The sequence below is a fragment of the Calypte anna genome, chromosome 5A (assembly GCF_003957555.1).
Source record: "Calypte anna isolate BGI_N300 chromosome 5A, bCalAnn1_v1.p, whole genome shotgun sequence".
NCBI lineage: Eukaryota > Metazoa > Chordata > Aves > Apodiformes > Trochilidae > Calypte > Calypte anna.
The window spans coordinates 7,322,055-7,336,599 of NC_044251.1; the positions used below are offsets into that span (position 1 = coordinate 7,322,055).

The 14,545-nt window shown below is 47.4% G+C and overlaps 1 protein-coding gene across 2 annotated transcripts in view; it reads right to left on the reverse strand.

Moving 5' to 3' along the window:
- EXT2 (exostosin glycosyltransferase 2) overlaps positions 1 to 11,210 on the reverse strand; it is a 79,007-nt gene extending 67,797 nt beyond the window's left edge. The window contains exons 1-4 of one of the 2 annotated variants that reach the window (XM_030452231.1): positions 11,008 to 11,210; positions 8,452 to 9,011; positions 7,393 to 7,482; positions 1,966 to 2,082 (exon numbers count right to left, since the gene is read on the reverse strand). In XM_030452231.1, the coding sequence (XP_030308091.1) occupies positions 1,966 to 2,082; positions 7,393 to 7,482; positions 8,452 to 8,987 (743 nt within the window). In that variant the 5' untranslated portion in view covers positions 8,988 to 9,011; positions 11,008 to 11,210. The remainder of the gene's footprint in view (positions 1 to 1,965; positions 2,083 to 7,392; positions 7,483 to 8,451; positions 9,012 to 11,007) is intronic. The other variant, XM_030452232.1, reaches the window with a different exon arrangement.
- Positions 11,211 to 14,545: the final 3,335 nt, after the last annotated feature.

The following is a 14,545-nucleotide window of genomic DNA, read 5'->3' on the forward strand; positions in this document are numbered from 1 at the left end:
TCCCATGGAACAGCTTCTCTTAGCCCCCCCAAAACCCCAACCTAGCATTTGGCTGGCCATACTGACATGAATAACATGCTTGCATTTCTCTTTACACTTGATTTTCTACATGCCAAAGCTTCCTCATCATCATCCTCATCCTCACCTTTGTGCTTTCCAGACAGGAAGCTGAAGTTCATGAACTTTTGTGTCTGGTAGTGGCAGTGCCCTTTCAAATCATAGTTTTTAACTTTAATAATTGATATCCCTTCCAGGATGCTGTCAGGAAAAAGGACCTCAAATTTCCACATTTCTAAATTTCATCATCAGTGGAGATGTCATTTACCCCCCTTGCTTCCCTCTGCCCATCTTTTAATCCATAACAGGGGTAAGGCCTTGCTACAGTGAAACATTATCATAAGAGTCTTATAAAATATAAAAGAGCAATCTTTCATAACCAATTAAAATGTGTCTTGTTCAGAAGACAGGAATGGACTGCAGATACCATCACGTTACAAAACAGCTCATTTTAATAAAAAATTACATTACCTACTAAAATTAGGGCTTTATTTCCCACTTGCTTTACTTCCAACTACAAGGATTAGGGGGTTTCTTTGTGTTTGAGTCTTATTCTATTACTTTTAAAAAATAAAATTTTTAAAAATCACTATTCTAAGCTCTGATGTAGCTACCACCATGACCAAACCAGCTCTCCTTCTTTTTCATGACCTAACCACACAAACCTCCTTCAGATTCATCCTGCAATCATTTTTTTTCCCTTCAGAACTGTATTTACAGGCTTCACCTCTTCCAGACATTCAATGTCACTTCGAAAGGACTTCAGAACCACAAAAGCTTCTGAACTGATTTATCAATAATGCATAAATAAGCAACACAAAGCTAAGACCACATCCTTGCTCCTGCCCTCCTGCTACTCACTCAAAGCTTGCACTGGCTGATGCTACCTGATGCACTCCTGCTGATCCTTAAAATTCCTTCTTTAAAATCCCAGTGGAGGCACAGCACACTTCCTTCATCCCTGCATCACTTCCTTTGCTTTTAAGTATCCTAAAAAAAACTGTTGGTATTGCTTGTTTATTGCTCCACATTAATTGCCCTGCTACACTTAGACTAAAGAAACCAAACCTGCTAACTACTTTTATTTATATCCAAAATACCTTCTCAACTCTATGGAGTTACTGAATCGAATTCTACTAAAAACACTGTCAGATTTCACAGCTGAGCTTCTGAAGTGGGAAAAACAGAATCACTCAAAAAAAATAATTCTCAATTCATTGATAAACCACACACTGGTAGATAAGCCAAACCCATGAGCATTGGAACCATCATCCATTTTAATAGCAAGAGCTATTAAAAGCAACTCATTAAATTATCCATCCTCCACCACCAAGTTAGTATCACAAAATCTCAGGATGTGAGGTGGGAAGGGACCTCCAGAATGCCCTGGTCCAACCCTTCTCATCTTATTGTTTCTAGGAGATGTCCCAGCACCCCCTGGAGCTGAGACTTCCAACTTTCCCAAGTGAGGGAATCCCCCCCTTCCCCTGGGAGACCATTCCAAGGTCTGACTGTCCTCATGGGGACAAATTTCCCTCTTGTGTTCCAATGGAATCTCCCCAGGAGCACCTTGTGCCCATTGCCCCTCGTCTTGTCCATGGGACTCCTTGGACACAGGGAGTCTCCAGCTGCTTTGGAGCTGCCCTGCAAGTCCTGAACATGAGCAGAAGGTCTCCCCTGAGCCTTCTCTTCTCCAGGATGAACAGACACAGTTTCTCAGCCTCTTCTCACATCCCAGGTGCTCCACTCCTCTGATCATCCTCATGGCTCTTCACTGGACCCTCTCCAGCCTCTCCTCATCCTTTTTGTACAGTGGAGACCAAAACTGGACACAATATATGTTTATATTTTATGAGCATCAATATTAAAAACTGCATTGAACATATCTGGTACAATTCTTTGCTTTACCCTGGTCCTCTTTCTGGCAGATCCACTTCCCCAGACACAGGGCTGTAAACAGGAATACTGACATCGTAGCCTTGTCTGTAAGTCCATGTGGAGAAGCCTCCCCCAGCCAGGAGAGCTCTGAAAAATACAAGAAAGCAACTTTTAGTATATATACTATTGAGACACAATTTCCTGACTTTTCTTAGCAGAATCTCAAGAAGATGCATGCTGGAAGGGAAGTTTTCCAGTCCATCTTAGTTTTCATGAACTGGGATGACTGACAGAGTGGATCTAGGCAACAGAATTCTTACAATTGCAGATGATCACTGAGGAATGGACCATTTTATAGAGAGAAATTTAATCTGCTGCAGTCCTGATCTTTTGCATTTTTGCATTTACATTCTTAATTATTTATACTGCTTAACATATTCCTCAGTGCCTGCACTAAAATAGGGGACAGCACAGCTCCCAAAAGGGTAGAGACAAGCTGTATTTCAGATACAAGTCCATACTACAATAACATAGTATTTTAGGAGCTTAGAGTGACTCTGGACTTTTCAGGCTGAAAAATAAGAATTATTTACAACTGTATTTTCAAAATCATCATACAAACCAGTGAATTTTATTTCATTTTTATGTTACAAGAAAAATGCTATAAAAAGAAAATGTGGCAGCAAGAAATCTGTATGTCCTGAACCTAACTTCAGGCTGCTTGAGACACTGTGGGAATCACCAAAGCCTGAGGAATTAAGATGCTATCTCCCAGCAGGATGGATGCCCCTGATTCCCTGTGGCTTTTCCTAAGTGGGAAAAACCTTTTGCTGTGCAGAAGAGCTTTAAGAAACATAAGCAAAAATGTGTTCAAAAGAAAGAAAACAGGTTTGTTACTATCTCCTTTCCAAAATCAGTTTCTTTGAAATATGCTAGCAGAGAACATCAGCTTTTCAGTTGCATTTTCAGCTCCAGTGACCAGGTGGCACCAGAAATACATCATCCTATTTCCAAAAGAAGTTCAGATTCAATTTCTTTAGTGAGACTCCTCAAATAGCTGATCATAGAATCATAGAATTGGCTGGGTTGGAAGGGACCTCAGAGATCATCAAGTCCAACCCTTGAGCCACTACTGCTGCAGTTCCCAGCCCATGGCACTGAGTGCCACATCCAGTCTCTTTTTAAATATCTCCAGGGACGGAGAATCCACTACTTCCATGGGCAGCCCATTCCAATGTCTGATCATCCTCTCTGTAAAGAAATTCTTTCTAATATCCAACCTAAACCTCCCCTGGCACAACTTGAGACCGTGCCCTCTTGTCCTGCTGAGAGTTGTCTGGGAAAAGAGACCAACCCCCCCCTGGCTCCAACCTCCTTTCAGGGAGTTATAGAGAGTGATGAGGTCTCCCCTGAGCCTCCTCTTCTCCAGCCTCAACACCCCCAGCTCCCTCAGCCTCACCTCATAGGACTTGTGCTGGATCCCTTCACAGCCTCCTTGCTCTTCTCTGGACCTGCTCCAGCACCTCAATCTCCTTCCTAAACTGAGGGGCCCAGAACTGGACACAGGACTCGAGGTGTGGCCTCACCAGGGCTGATTACGAGGGGCAGAATCCCTTCCCTGGACCTGCTGGCCACGCTGTTCCTGATCCAGGCCAGGATGTCATTGGCCTTCTTGGCCACCTGGGCACACTGCTGGCTCATGTTCAGCTTCCTGGCAATCCAAACTTGCAGTCCTTTGTCACCAAGAAGGGGAGTGTGCTTTACTCTAAAATGCCACAGCGATACTGAGTCTGCTTAAGGTACAATACAAAATACAGAGAAATAGATTTCTCCAATTCCAGTTTCCCTCCTTCTCTGTGGAAAGAAGCAGAACACAAATGTACCACTACCCCTGGCACTAGAGAAAGGATCTTGAGGAGCTGTAGCCCTTTGAGCAGCTTTGATTACAGCTGAAATCCTTACTGTCTCAACCTTGCATACTGCCACAGTTCAGACTGGACCAGGCACATCTCTCATCAGTAAACAGAACAAACACATCAGAACAAAAAGCCAAGGTGAGTAAGACTGAAAGAAGCACTTTATCCATGAGCTGATAATATTTTTTTTTCAGCTATCACTGGATGAAATCCTTAATACAGTGCTCGGAGAAGCATTTTTTCCAGATCTGTTACACAAAGATTGTTACACCTGACCATCATCCAAGACCCACCACTTTTTCCCCATCAGAACATGGCACCTTAAATAAATACCAGCAGGTCCCAACCTGTCAGATCAGATGTCCCACAGCATATTCTACTTCTTGCACTGACCTCCAGCACACTTGTTCCATATTCCAACACCACCACCACACTTTGCCATACATGCAACTTCACTCCACCAGCCAAGCAAGCAGCCCTGAGTGTCATTTGAAGAAGTTCTTTGAAAAGGATCTTTTTAGAGGGTGTGGATTAGCCATACCTTTCATCTGGATGGCAATCACAAAATCCAAACAACTTGCTCTTTATTACTTTCCCCTCAGCGTGCAACCCATGGAAGGAGCAGGTATCAACTCAAGAGCAAGAAGATCAATCAAGCATGTGCTGAGTGAGAATTTATGTCCCAAATTATTATTTTTTCTTTAATCCCCCCCAATGCCCCTCCATTTGGTGACACGTAGAAGGCTGCTCTGGCTAGATCTCACCCTTGAACTTGCACGTTCCATGTCTTAGCCACATTAACTCAGTTTCAAGCAGGCAGGAAAAATTGGCTTGCATGTTGCTGTTCTTGCAGTTCAAACCTTAACCCCCTCCTCTCTCTTTTTTTTTTTTTTTTTTTTTTTTTTACCCCTCTGTAATTGGGAAACTACAACCAGATTGTTTTAATTGGATCCGGTGAAAACATGACAGCACCTCATCAGCTTTGAGAAAGCAGGTGTGTGTCAGGCAGACCTCAACCTAAATAAACCCCCAGGGAACCAACACCAGTTAAATAACTCCACTCAGATTTGCAGTGTGTGGAGCAGGAAGGGAGCAGAGATATTAACTCTTAATGTACTCAAGATAACAGCCTTTAAATTGCTGCACGGTGAGGAATGAGCCTGTTCTGGAGCAACTTTTCAGATGCTGATCCCTCTTTCTTGCCCCAGCTGCTCTGTACTCAAAATGTTCCTGCCCAGCTGCCACCATCATCAGTTTTCTGCCAAACTTCACAGGTCACTGAAACCAAAGTCATCAAGTGAAGCAGAAGGAAAAAATATTTTAGTTTGTATTTGCAATTATACTGCTAGAGAGCACTTCTGCAAAATAAATCCTTTCATCCTCATCACTGTACCAAATTCAATAGCAGTTATTAGCAAATAACAGAGTTTATTTTTTAAGTTTCAGGGCAGGAGATTATATATGTCCTGGCAGCTAATACCAGCAGCATATCCCCTATGCCCCCAAGGCAGACTTCCAGCTTCAAAATTATGGAACAAGTGTTTTTACACTGTCTTTGGAAATTGGATTTCAAGATTTAATAAACAAACAACCCTTTAGAGTGAGGTACCCAAGCTAAAGACTTCTCCAGATGTAAAAATAATACATAACAGGAAGCTCCTTTGTGTATAAGGTCTTATTATTACAACACCCTGCAGCACATCAGCAGAACACAACTTTATCAAACCTCATGACCCACTCAGCCATGGATGATCTCTGCTGAACAGAGAAGGCAAACCACACTCCCTGGCCACATTTCACAAATATCACCTGCCTAACTCACAAGTGATCCACAAAATCCCACAAATCCAGTCTTTCTGGAGTGCTAAGAGCTCAGACCAGTCATTCAAAACCAACCAAACTCTGCCAATGTGCCTTTCTTTTGGCCCACAGCCTCTCACCCTGTGCCATGACAACCAAGTGTCCTTGTTGGACATCCTCATGCAGCTGAATACAGTCTAACTAAAGGGGTTTCCACCTTTCTCCATTCCAAACACTGTTATTGCCTCTCATGTCTTACAGCTAATGACAGGACAGCTGCAGGGTGAGGCATTTTGGAAAGGCTGGAGATCAAAAAGGGTTTTTTTTTGTTTTTTTTTTTTCGTTTAAATGACTCAGCTTTCCATGAGAGCGTGACAAAACTCTTAGAACTAACACCTACCAAAATAATACATTTCCTGCCTCCTTAGCCAAGGCCAAATAGAAAAGGACATTTGACACATACACTCACAAAAAGTTGTGAGTGTGAAAAATCCACTACATTCAATTAATAAATGTACTGACAGACACGTGCATAGGCAGTACCAGAACAGTCCCTTCCATCAAACAGAGAACTGTCAAATAAAAGATTTATACTTCTTATTCCTAAAGGGAATTTAAGATTAAAAATACAAATATTTACTAATAGTTTAACAGGTTTTGTTGAGTAAGAATGAAACTTGACTGCCCTCTTCAGGCTAGCCCACATGCATAAAATATTTCATATATAGAAGAAGTAAAAACAGCTTTACTTCACAGGGATGTAATTGCAATCAGGAAGCTTACTCTTTGAACATCTCCAGCAAAAAAACCCCCACATGTTCAGTTCTAGGATTGAAAGATGTTTTAAATCACCTTTGGTGCAAAGAAACCAAGATACATTGCATACAAAATCATCTTAGCAAAGATCCCAGATCTCAGGCAAGATTTTGTTGACAACTGGCAGAAAAAAGTGACTGGTTACACAGGACCTAACTCAGAAGAACTAAACAGGTACAGGCTGAGCTTGGAGAAACATTCAGAAATTGTGTCTAAGCTAAGAAAGTTTGTCTTCTGATTCCAATTTTTTTTGCCTTAAAAACTCCTTTCCTTTTCCAAAAGTAAACTATTCTGCAAGTGAAACCTGAGCTCAGCATTCACACCTTTAAAGCAAATATTTCTGGCAAATATTTCCAAAGTACACTTGGCAAAGAGTATCAAAGAGCACCTGTCCCTTACTAATGCAGTGTAACTCTTAAGGTAACAGAAACCACTGAAATCCACCAGAGTTTTGTCAAGGTGAGCAGCTGCTTTAAAATATCCTTGGTGCATCTGACTTCCAGCAGGAAGATGCAGCTACAATGATCTTTGAACTTCTAATTTGCATCAAATGGGACATTCTGTGGTGTTCAGGTTCAGCACCACACAAGATACAGGTCTAACCTCAAGGTTCTCCATCCTTACAGCAAGCCCAACAGTTAGGGGGAAACAACACCATCAGCCACACCATGTACAAAATTAAGGATGGGGCTAAGCTGTCAGATTTCAGGAGCTATACAAGACGCACACATTCTTCATTCAGAATATTTCACATTCTATACAAGACAGTTTCTTGTCTAGTTCTCTTTCTTTAGAAGAGAGGAAGTCATATTCCCAGCTTTGAAAAATTTAAGGAGCATGTCCTTTGCTAGCAGCTACACTTCTGAGCTTCTTCAATGACATTTTAAACCCAGATCCATGCATTCAAACCCAGCAAAACACATACCTGTCCCGAGGAACATCTAGGGCAGTGTTATAATCTGGTGGCCCTCCAGGCAGCATATTGAAGAGCAAGTGATTTGTGCCTCGATCCCACCTGGAGCAAAAGAAGAAGCAGGCAACAATTAGAAAGGAACCTGTCCTGGTTTGGGCCAGGATAAAGGTGATTTTCTGTCTTGTACTTTTGCTTTCAGCTCAGTCCCTTGTAAGCAGTTGCACGTGCTGAAATGAACAGCAAGATTCTCAGACAGGGTCTGCTTCTGGGACTGATAACACTCCATGGTTATAGTTACAGCAGAGCCAAGGGCACTGCTCAGCTCTGAGGAACATTTTACCCTCCAGAAGGAATAAAGAGGTCCCACCTGCAGCCTCCTTTGGGGAGGAACGGACAAGATAGATGCCAGAACTGACCAAACAGAGTATTCCATCCCATACACCTCATACTCAGGATAAATTTGAGGGATCACAAGGGTCAAGCCAGAGTTTCCAGCTTCTGGCTTCCTGCCCTTCTTGCTTCCCTTTCTTCACCCGTTCCCTGTTTCCTTTGGCATCCTGGAAGGATTCCATCCATTCCTCTGCCTGTGCTCCTGATCCATCCCAGCCCATATCTGTGTGTTCCTGCCTCCAGTTCCCGACTGCTCCTGACTCCAGGATTCCAGCCTGGACTTTCCCAGGGCTGCCCTGCAGCCTCGGTGGTGACGTGAGAGTTACTGGGAGGAGAGGAGGGGGAACATGGTATCTATTTTCCTGTATATTTGTATATATTCAGTAATTTTTCCTATTTATCATTACTGTTTCGCTAAAGTTGTGCAGTTTAGTTTCCAACCCATCAGTCTCTCTCCCTTATTCTCTCTCCTTTCTTTATCAGGGAGGAGAGAGAGATTAATAGAGAGCATCTGTCACTTGGTTTAATTGCTGGGCCAGTGTTAAACCCTGACAGAAACCTCAAAGCTTCTGTCAAACCTTAGCCCTGGCACTGCCTCCTCCCTTTCTACATTAACCCAAGCTGGACAATTTTTCCACATTGTGTTCTTTGCATTCAGGGGGCTGAAGTCTCAGCAAATACCTGGATAACTGTGCCAGAGCCTGAGCTGTCTCCTTGATCCGGAGTGTGTTCTGATTGAGGACATCGATGGATGGCACAAAGATGCAGGCCCGGGTGACATCGTCGGTGTAGAACTCACTGTCAGAGATGGCAGTCAGCAGCTCGTTGTACTCCCTGGAAATGGTGTTGCTCACTGGCATCCCATACTCATCCACGTACTTCTTCAAGGAGTAGATGTACACCTTGATCTTGTTTTTGGGGTTGAAGCCACAGCGATAGACATCAAAGCAGGTGTGCATCCTGCAGCTGAGGTCTCCCCGCTCGGGAATGGGGCTGTCAGCAGGAAGCTTGACCACAGGCACATCATGGACACTACGTTTCTCAACAGTCCAGTCACTGGAGGACTCGATAGAGTGAGGCCAGAACTGAAACATTCCTGTGGCAATCAGGCCAAGCAGGACTATGGAAAAGAGGGTGATGTAGTAGATGCGATGCTTGGTTTTCATCCTTGGGATGAGGGCTGGACCCCGGGAGTTGTATTTGGCTGATGCAGTCATGATGGAATCAAGTGTCTCCTGTCTCTAGGAATTAGAAAGAGAGGGTTTAGGATGAGCTCTGGGAAAGATCCATACTTAGGCACCAAAAGCAGCACAGTGGTTGAGGGAGGGGATTCTCCCCCTCTGCTCTGCTCCTGTCAGACCCCACCTGGAGTTCTGGGTCCAGTTCTGGAGTGCCCAACATCAGAAGGACACAGAGCTCCTGGAAGGTGTCCAGAGCAGAGCCACTGAAATGCTCAGAGGGCTGAGCAGCTCCCTGGGAATCCAGGCTGAGGGATTGGGGTTGTTGAGCCTGGAGAAGAGGAGGCTCCCAGGTGAGCTCAGAGCAACCTTCCAATATCTGAAGGGGCTACAAGAAAGTTGGGGGAGGGCTTTGGACACGGGGGGGCAGGGAGAGGAGAAGGGGAAATGGTTTCCAATGAGAGAGAGGAGATGGAGGTTGGAGATGAGGAAGAAATTGTTTGGGATGAGGGTGGTGGAGTCCCCATCCCTGGAGGCATTGAAAAGGCATTTGGAGCTGGTCCTTAAGGCCATGGGTTAGGAGTTGGCTGTGGTGTTGGTGCAAGGTTGGGCTGGATGAGCTTGGAGGTCTCTTCCAAGCTCAGCATTCTGTGCTGAGCCCCTTTGCCAGGTTTGCCAGGGAAGCTGTGGCTGCCCCATCCCTGGCAGTGTCTCAGGTCAGGTTGGATGGGGCTTGGAGCAACCTGGGCTGGTGGGAGGTGTCCCTGCCCATGGAAAGGGGTTGGCACTGGGGGAGCTTTAAGGGCCCTTCCTATCCAAACCAGTCTGGGATTCTAAGTCAGAAGCATTTGGGAAGCTTTTAGATACAAAAATGCTAAGACAGCAATCTGGTGTCTAACCTGATGACACCATCATACCTGTATTTTCTCATACGGTAGGCTTTAAAAGCTGTCTCCAGAATCAGAACATGATTAGCAGGAAACTGCTAAAAGTGGAACATCTACGAGCATCTGAGATAATTTCTGTGTACGTGCTGCATGCTTGTGTTGTGTGCAGTCACTTTCATGTGTTACCCACCCCATCCTAACAGCCCTTGTGTTAACGTCTACCACAGAATTAGAGGCTGGCTGGCACATTATAGAGACAACTTAATGTCTTATTCACACTTATTTTACTCATCTTTGCTGTCTGCTGTGCAATTGACTGTCAGACTATTTTTCTTGCTCAGAATGCAAGGAAACATCCTGTTTGTCCAGCAGGAAAACACATATTTATCCCATCTACATTCTTCTTCAGGAAAAAAATGTAGTTACTGTGTTTAAAAAGCTCCCACTGGGAAAAGTTCAGGTTGCATTTATTTACTGGGAAGCTTGAGCTGAAAACCTCAACAGGTTTCTGCATGCAACAAGTAGCAGATTCCTCAGCCTGGGGTTAATACAAATTGCCCCTTGCTGGGACCACGCTTTTGGGTGTAAAAACTTGTAAAAAACATCCCGTATGGCAGCAAGGACTGACACAAAACACTGCTCCAGCTCAGGGACTTCACCAGGTCCATTCTCCTTCCCGATACCGGGACAGAACGAATTGTGATAAAGCCAAGATTACACATCTGCAGCAAGCCTTTGAGTCACCCAGCAAAGCCCGCAAGCCTGGGAAGGGGTGGGGGGTGCTAGGAACCTCCGTGACACGGAACATCCCCCAAACCTTTCCATCGCTTTTCCAGAGTGCATCCCACGGGCGGCAGACACGGGCTGCTCGCCTTTGGAGCTCTGGAAGTGACGGGAATCTCTGGAAGTGACGGGAATCAGACACAGAACCCAAAGGGGGGGCAAAAGCACAACACAGGAGCTGCTGGAGGGGACCCCACCTCCTCTGGAGAGCCCGGTCCGGCCCGCTGCCCCGACAGAACCGGCGGACCCACTCCGTCTTCCCCCATCTCCTGCTTTGCGGCAACACATCGGCAACACACCGGACGGAACCGCCGACAAACAGACCCGACCCACCGGCAACACCCGAACCGTGACGAGCCGCGACTCGCCCGCAACCCGCCCGGACTAACCTCCGCCCGCAGTCGCTCGGGCCCCGCCGCCCGCGCTGCCAGCTTCCCAGGGAGCGGGGATAACCCAGCCTGACCACCGGTACCGGGAATCACCGCCGGGACGCAGGCGCGATGCCCGCCAGCACCGCAAGCTCCAGAGCGGCTCCGTCCGGGGGCGGCGGCAGCCGAAGGGCGCCCCGGGACGGCGGGAGGGCGGCGGTGCGGGAGGAGGTGCGGAAGGAGGGAGGGAGGCGGTGCCGGAGGAGGTGCGGGAGGCGGGAGGGAGGCGGTGCCGGAGGAGGTGCGGGAGGCGGGAGGGAGGCGATGCGGGAGGGCGGTGCCGGAGGAGGTGCGGGAGGGCGGTGCCGATGGCGCTGGGGTGCGGGTTTACGAGGGGTTTCATCCTGGTGTCAGAGCAGGAAATGCGGGAGATACTGCGGGAGTTTATCGGCAGTGTCCCCTCCTCCTCTAAGGTTCCTGCCCCCCCGCAGCGGCCATGGCGGCTCCCGCCAGCCCCGCAGCCTGGCTTCCCGCAGACACCCGGGGGAGGAGGTTCTGGGGTTCTTGGCTGTACTCGGTGATTTTCCATCCCCCATTGCCCCAGCTTCAGTGTCTGGGGGATCCCTGCTGAGGAGGTGTGGTCAGAAAGGTCCCCGGGAGGATGCGGGTGTTGCTCTGGGTTCGCTGCATTGGTGTAATGGATGATGCGAATTCACTCCGGATTCACACCTGGAACCACGCCTGGCTTCCCATATGTCTGCATTCATAGAATCATAGAATCATAGAATTGGCTGGGTTGGAAGGGACCTCAGAGATCATCGAGTCCAACCCTTGAACCACCATTGCGGTTGCTAGACCATGGCACTGACTGCCACATCCGGTCTCTTTTGAAATATCTCCAGACACGGAGAATCCACTACTTCCCTGGGCAGCCCATTCCAATGTCTGATCACCGTCTCTGTAAAGAAATTCTTTCTAATATCCAGCCTAAACCTCCCCTGGCACAACTTGAGACCGTGCCCTCTTGTCTTGCTGAGAGTTGCCTGGGAAAAGAGCCCAACCCCCCCCTGGCTCCAACCTCCTTTCAGGGAGTTGGAGAGAGTGATGAGGTCTCCCCTGAGCCTCCTCTTCTCCAACCTGAACACCCCCAGCTCCCTCAGCCTCTCCTCATAGGGTCTGTGCTCGAGTCCCTTCACCAGCCTGGTTGCCCTCCTTTGGACCTGCTCCAGGACCTCGATATCCTTCCTGAGCTGAGGGGCCCAGAACTGGACACAGGACTCGAGGTGTGGCCTCACCAGGGCTGAGTACAGGGGCAGAATCCTTTCCCTGGACCTGCTGGCCATGCTGTTCCTGATCCAGGCCAGGATGCCGTTGGCCTTCTTGGCCACCTGGGCACACTGCTGGCTCATGTTCAGCTTCCTGGCAATCCAGACTCCCAGGTCCCTCTCTGTCTGGCTGCTCTCTGCCACTCTGTGCCCAGCCTGGAGCTCCCCATGGGGTTGTTGTGGCCAAAGTGCAGGACCCGGCACTTGGCCGTGTTGAACCTCATCCCATTGGAATCAGCCCAACTCTCCAGTCTGTCCAGGTCCCTCTGCAGAGCCCTCCTGCCTTCCAGCTGATCCACACTCCCCGCAGCTTAGTGTCGTTTGCGAATTTGCTGATGATGGACTCAATCCCCTCATCTAAATCATCAGTGAAGATATTAAACAGCACTGGGCCCAACACTGATCCCTGGGGGACACCACTAGTGACCGGCTGCCATTTTGATGCAGCCCCGTTCAGCACCACTCTCTGGGCCCGGCCCTCCAGCCAGTTCCTAACCCAGCACAGGGTGCTCCTGTCCAAGCTGCAGGCTGACAGATTCCCGGTTCTCTGTCGCTTTCCGAAACTCTTTTTGACTTTTTCTTTTGACTTTGTTTCGCACTCCAGCCCCCTGGATCACACTGCTTAAACGAGAATAATAATAATAAACTCCAAACAACAAAACAAACAGCAAACCAGACCCAAACCTTTCCCCAAATCCTTGTCAAGAGTAACTTGAACCATCCCCTCATCTGGCAGAAGGCAGGGCAGGGCAAATTTTTTGTACAAAACTCCAGCTTTGTGGAAATTACAGGCACTGGTTTAATCCCCAAAACAAAAACACCCCCCCCCCCCATAAGTTTACTTGCTTCAAACAAAAACATAAACCAGAAATTTACTTGGCTTGTAAGCAAACAGAACCTTTGCAAACAAACCAAACAAAAAGTAGGTAAGATGCTGCAATGGGGCTGGGGAGATGTCTCAGCAGTAGCCAAGTAGAGTCCCTGCATGTGGCATCCATGTTCTCCACAATCTCCAACATCTTTCCTCATCCTTTCCCTGATCTCTGGGCTGATTCCAGCAGCCCCCAATGATGTCAAGTGCCAGGGAGGTGGAAATGAGGAGAACTTTACATCTCCCACCTCTTCTCCCCTGTTTACTGCCATTCCTCTCCTGCCAGCCTGAGGAAAAACATGGGCTGTTTGAGGAGCACATCCTCTGTTTTGGGGGGCCACAGGTCCCTAGGGAACACTGCAACATCCACGGAGCTCCCAGACCTCAGTAATGTCCTGCCATGAGAACTGCTCCTGATGCAGCCCCTTCAGACACCTTTTTTTTTTTCTGGACCAGAAGGATCTCCAGGCTGCTCCTTGCTTTCTGCTGCCTGGGATAGAAGGCAAGGAAGCTCTGGCCCTACCCTGTAATCCCCTTGGTTGTTTAAAAGACCAGGTGTATTTCACAGTGTCAGTTGTTGCTGGGCTGAAATGTATTATTCCCCTCCTCTATTTTTCCTCTATTTTTATCTATTTGTGGCACACTACAATTTGTACAATAGGTACCATGGTGAGGTGATGGTGCCATGTGTGCCTCTGAAAGGGTTGGGGGGGGGGGTGTTGTATTTGTTCCTGCTCTAAACTGAGCTTTCTATCCCACAGAGTCCAGTGTCCTAAGCAGCCTCAGCTGTCAGGGATGGCTTAGAGATCCCTCTCACTCCACCTGACCTTAGGAACACCACTTTCTGCAAAGTCCTCACACAGGGACAGCTCAGTACACCCACAGGAAAGGAGAAACCCTCTCACTGCAGTGCTTTCTCTTCTTTTTTCTTTTTTTTTTCCCTCAGCCTCTTCCCAAACACGTTGCACAGCAGGTGATGCAGCACTCCCCTCAGGCTCCCTCCTACCTTCTTCATCCTGTCCCTGACATTCAAAGCCAACCATAAAAAGGACTCCCAGATCTCACAGCATCCTTTCTGGGTGTTTTACTGGCATTTTTCCTCCTCCCCAGCAGGTGGTTACTATTGGTAATATGTATTCTGTAATATGTCTCAACTCACCATCGGATGCTCCACTCACAGCTCAGAGCCAGGAACTCTCCTGCTGGACTGGGTCTGAGTTTTATGAATAGAAATGGGCATCATTCCTGTTACTGGGGCTGCTGGGATCTCTGCAGCCATGGGACACGTCCACGTGAGCCCTTCCTGGCTGTGACAGAGCAGGGGATGCTCCACAGCCCTGTCTCGTGACAAGGACACTGGTTC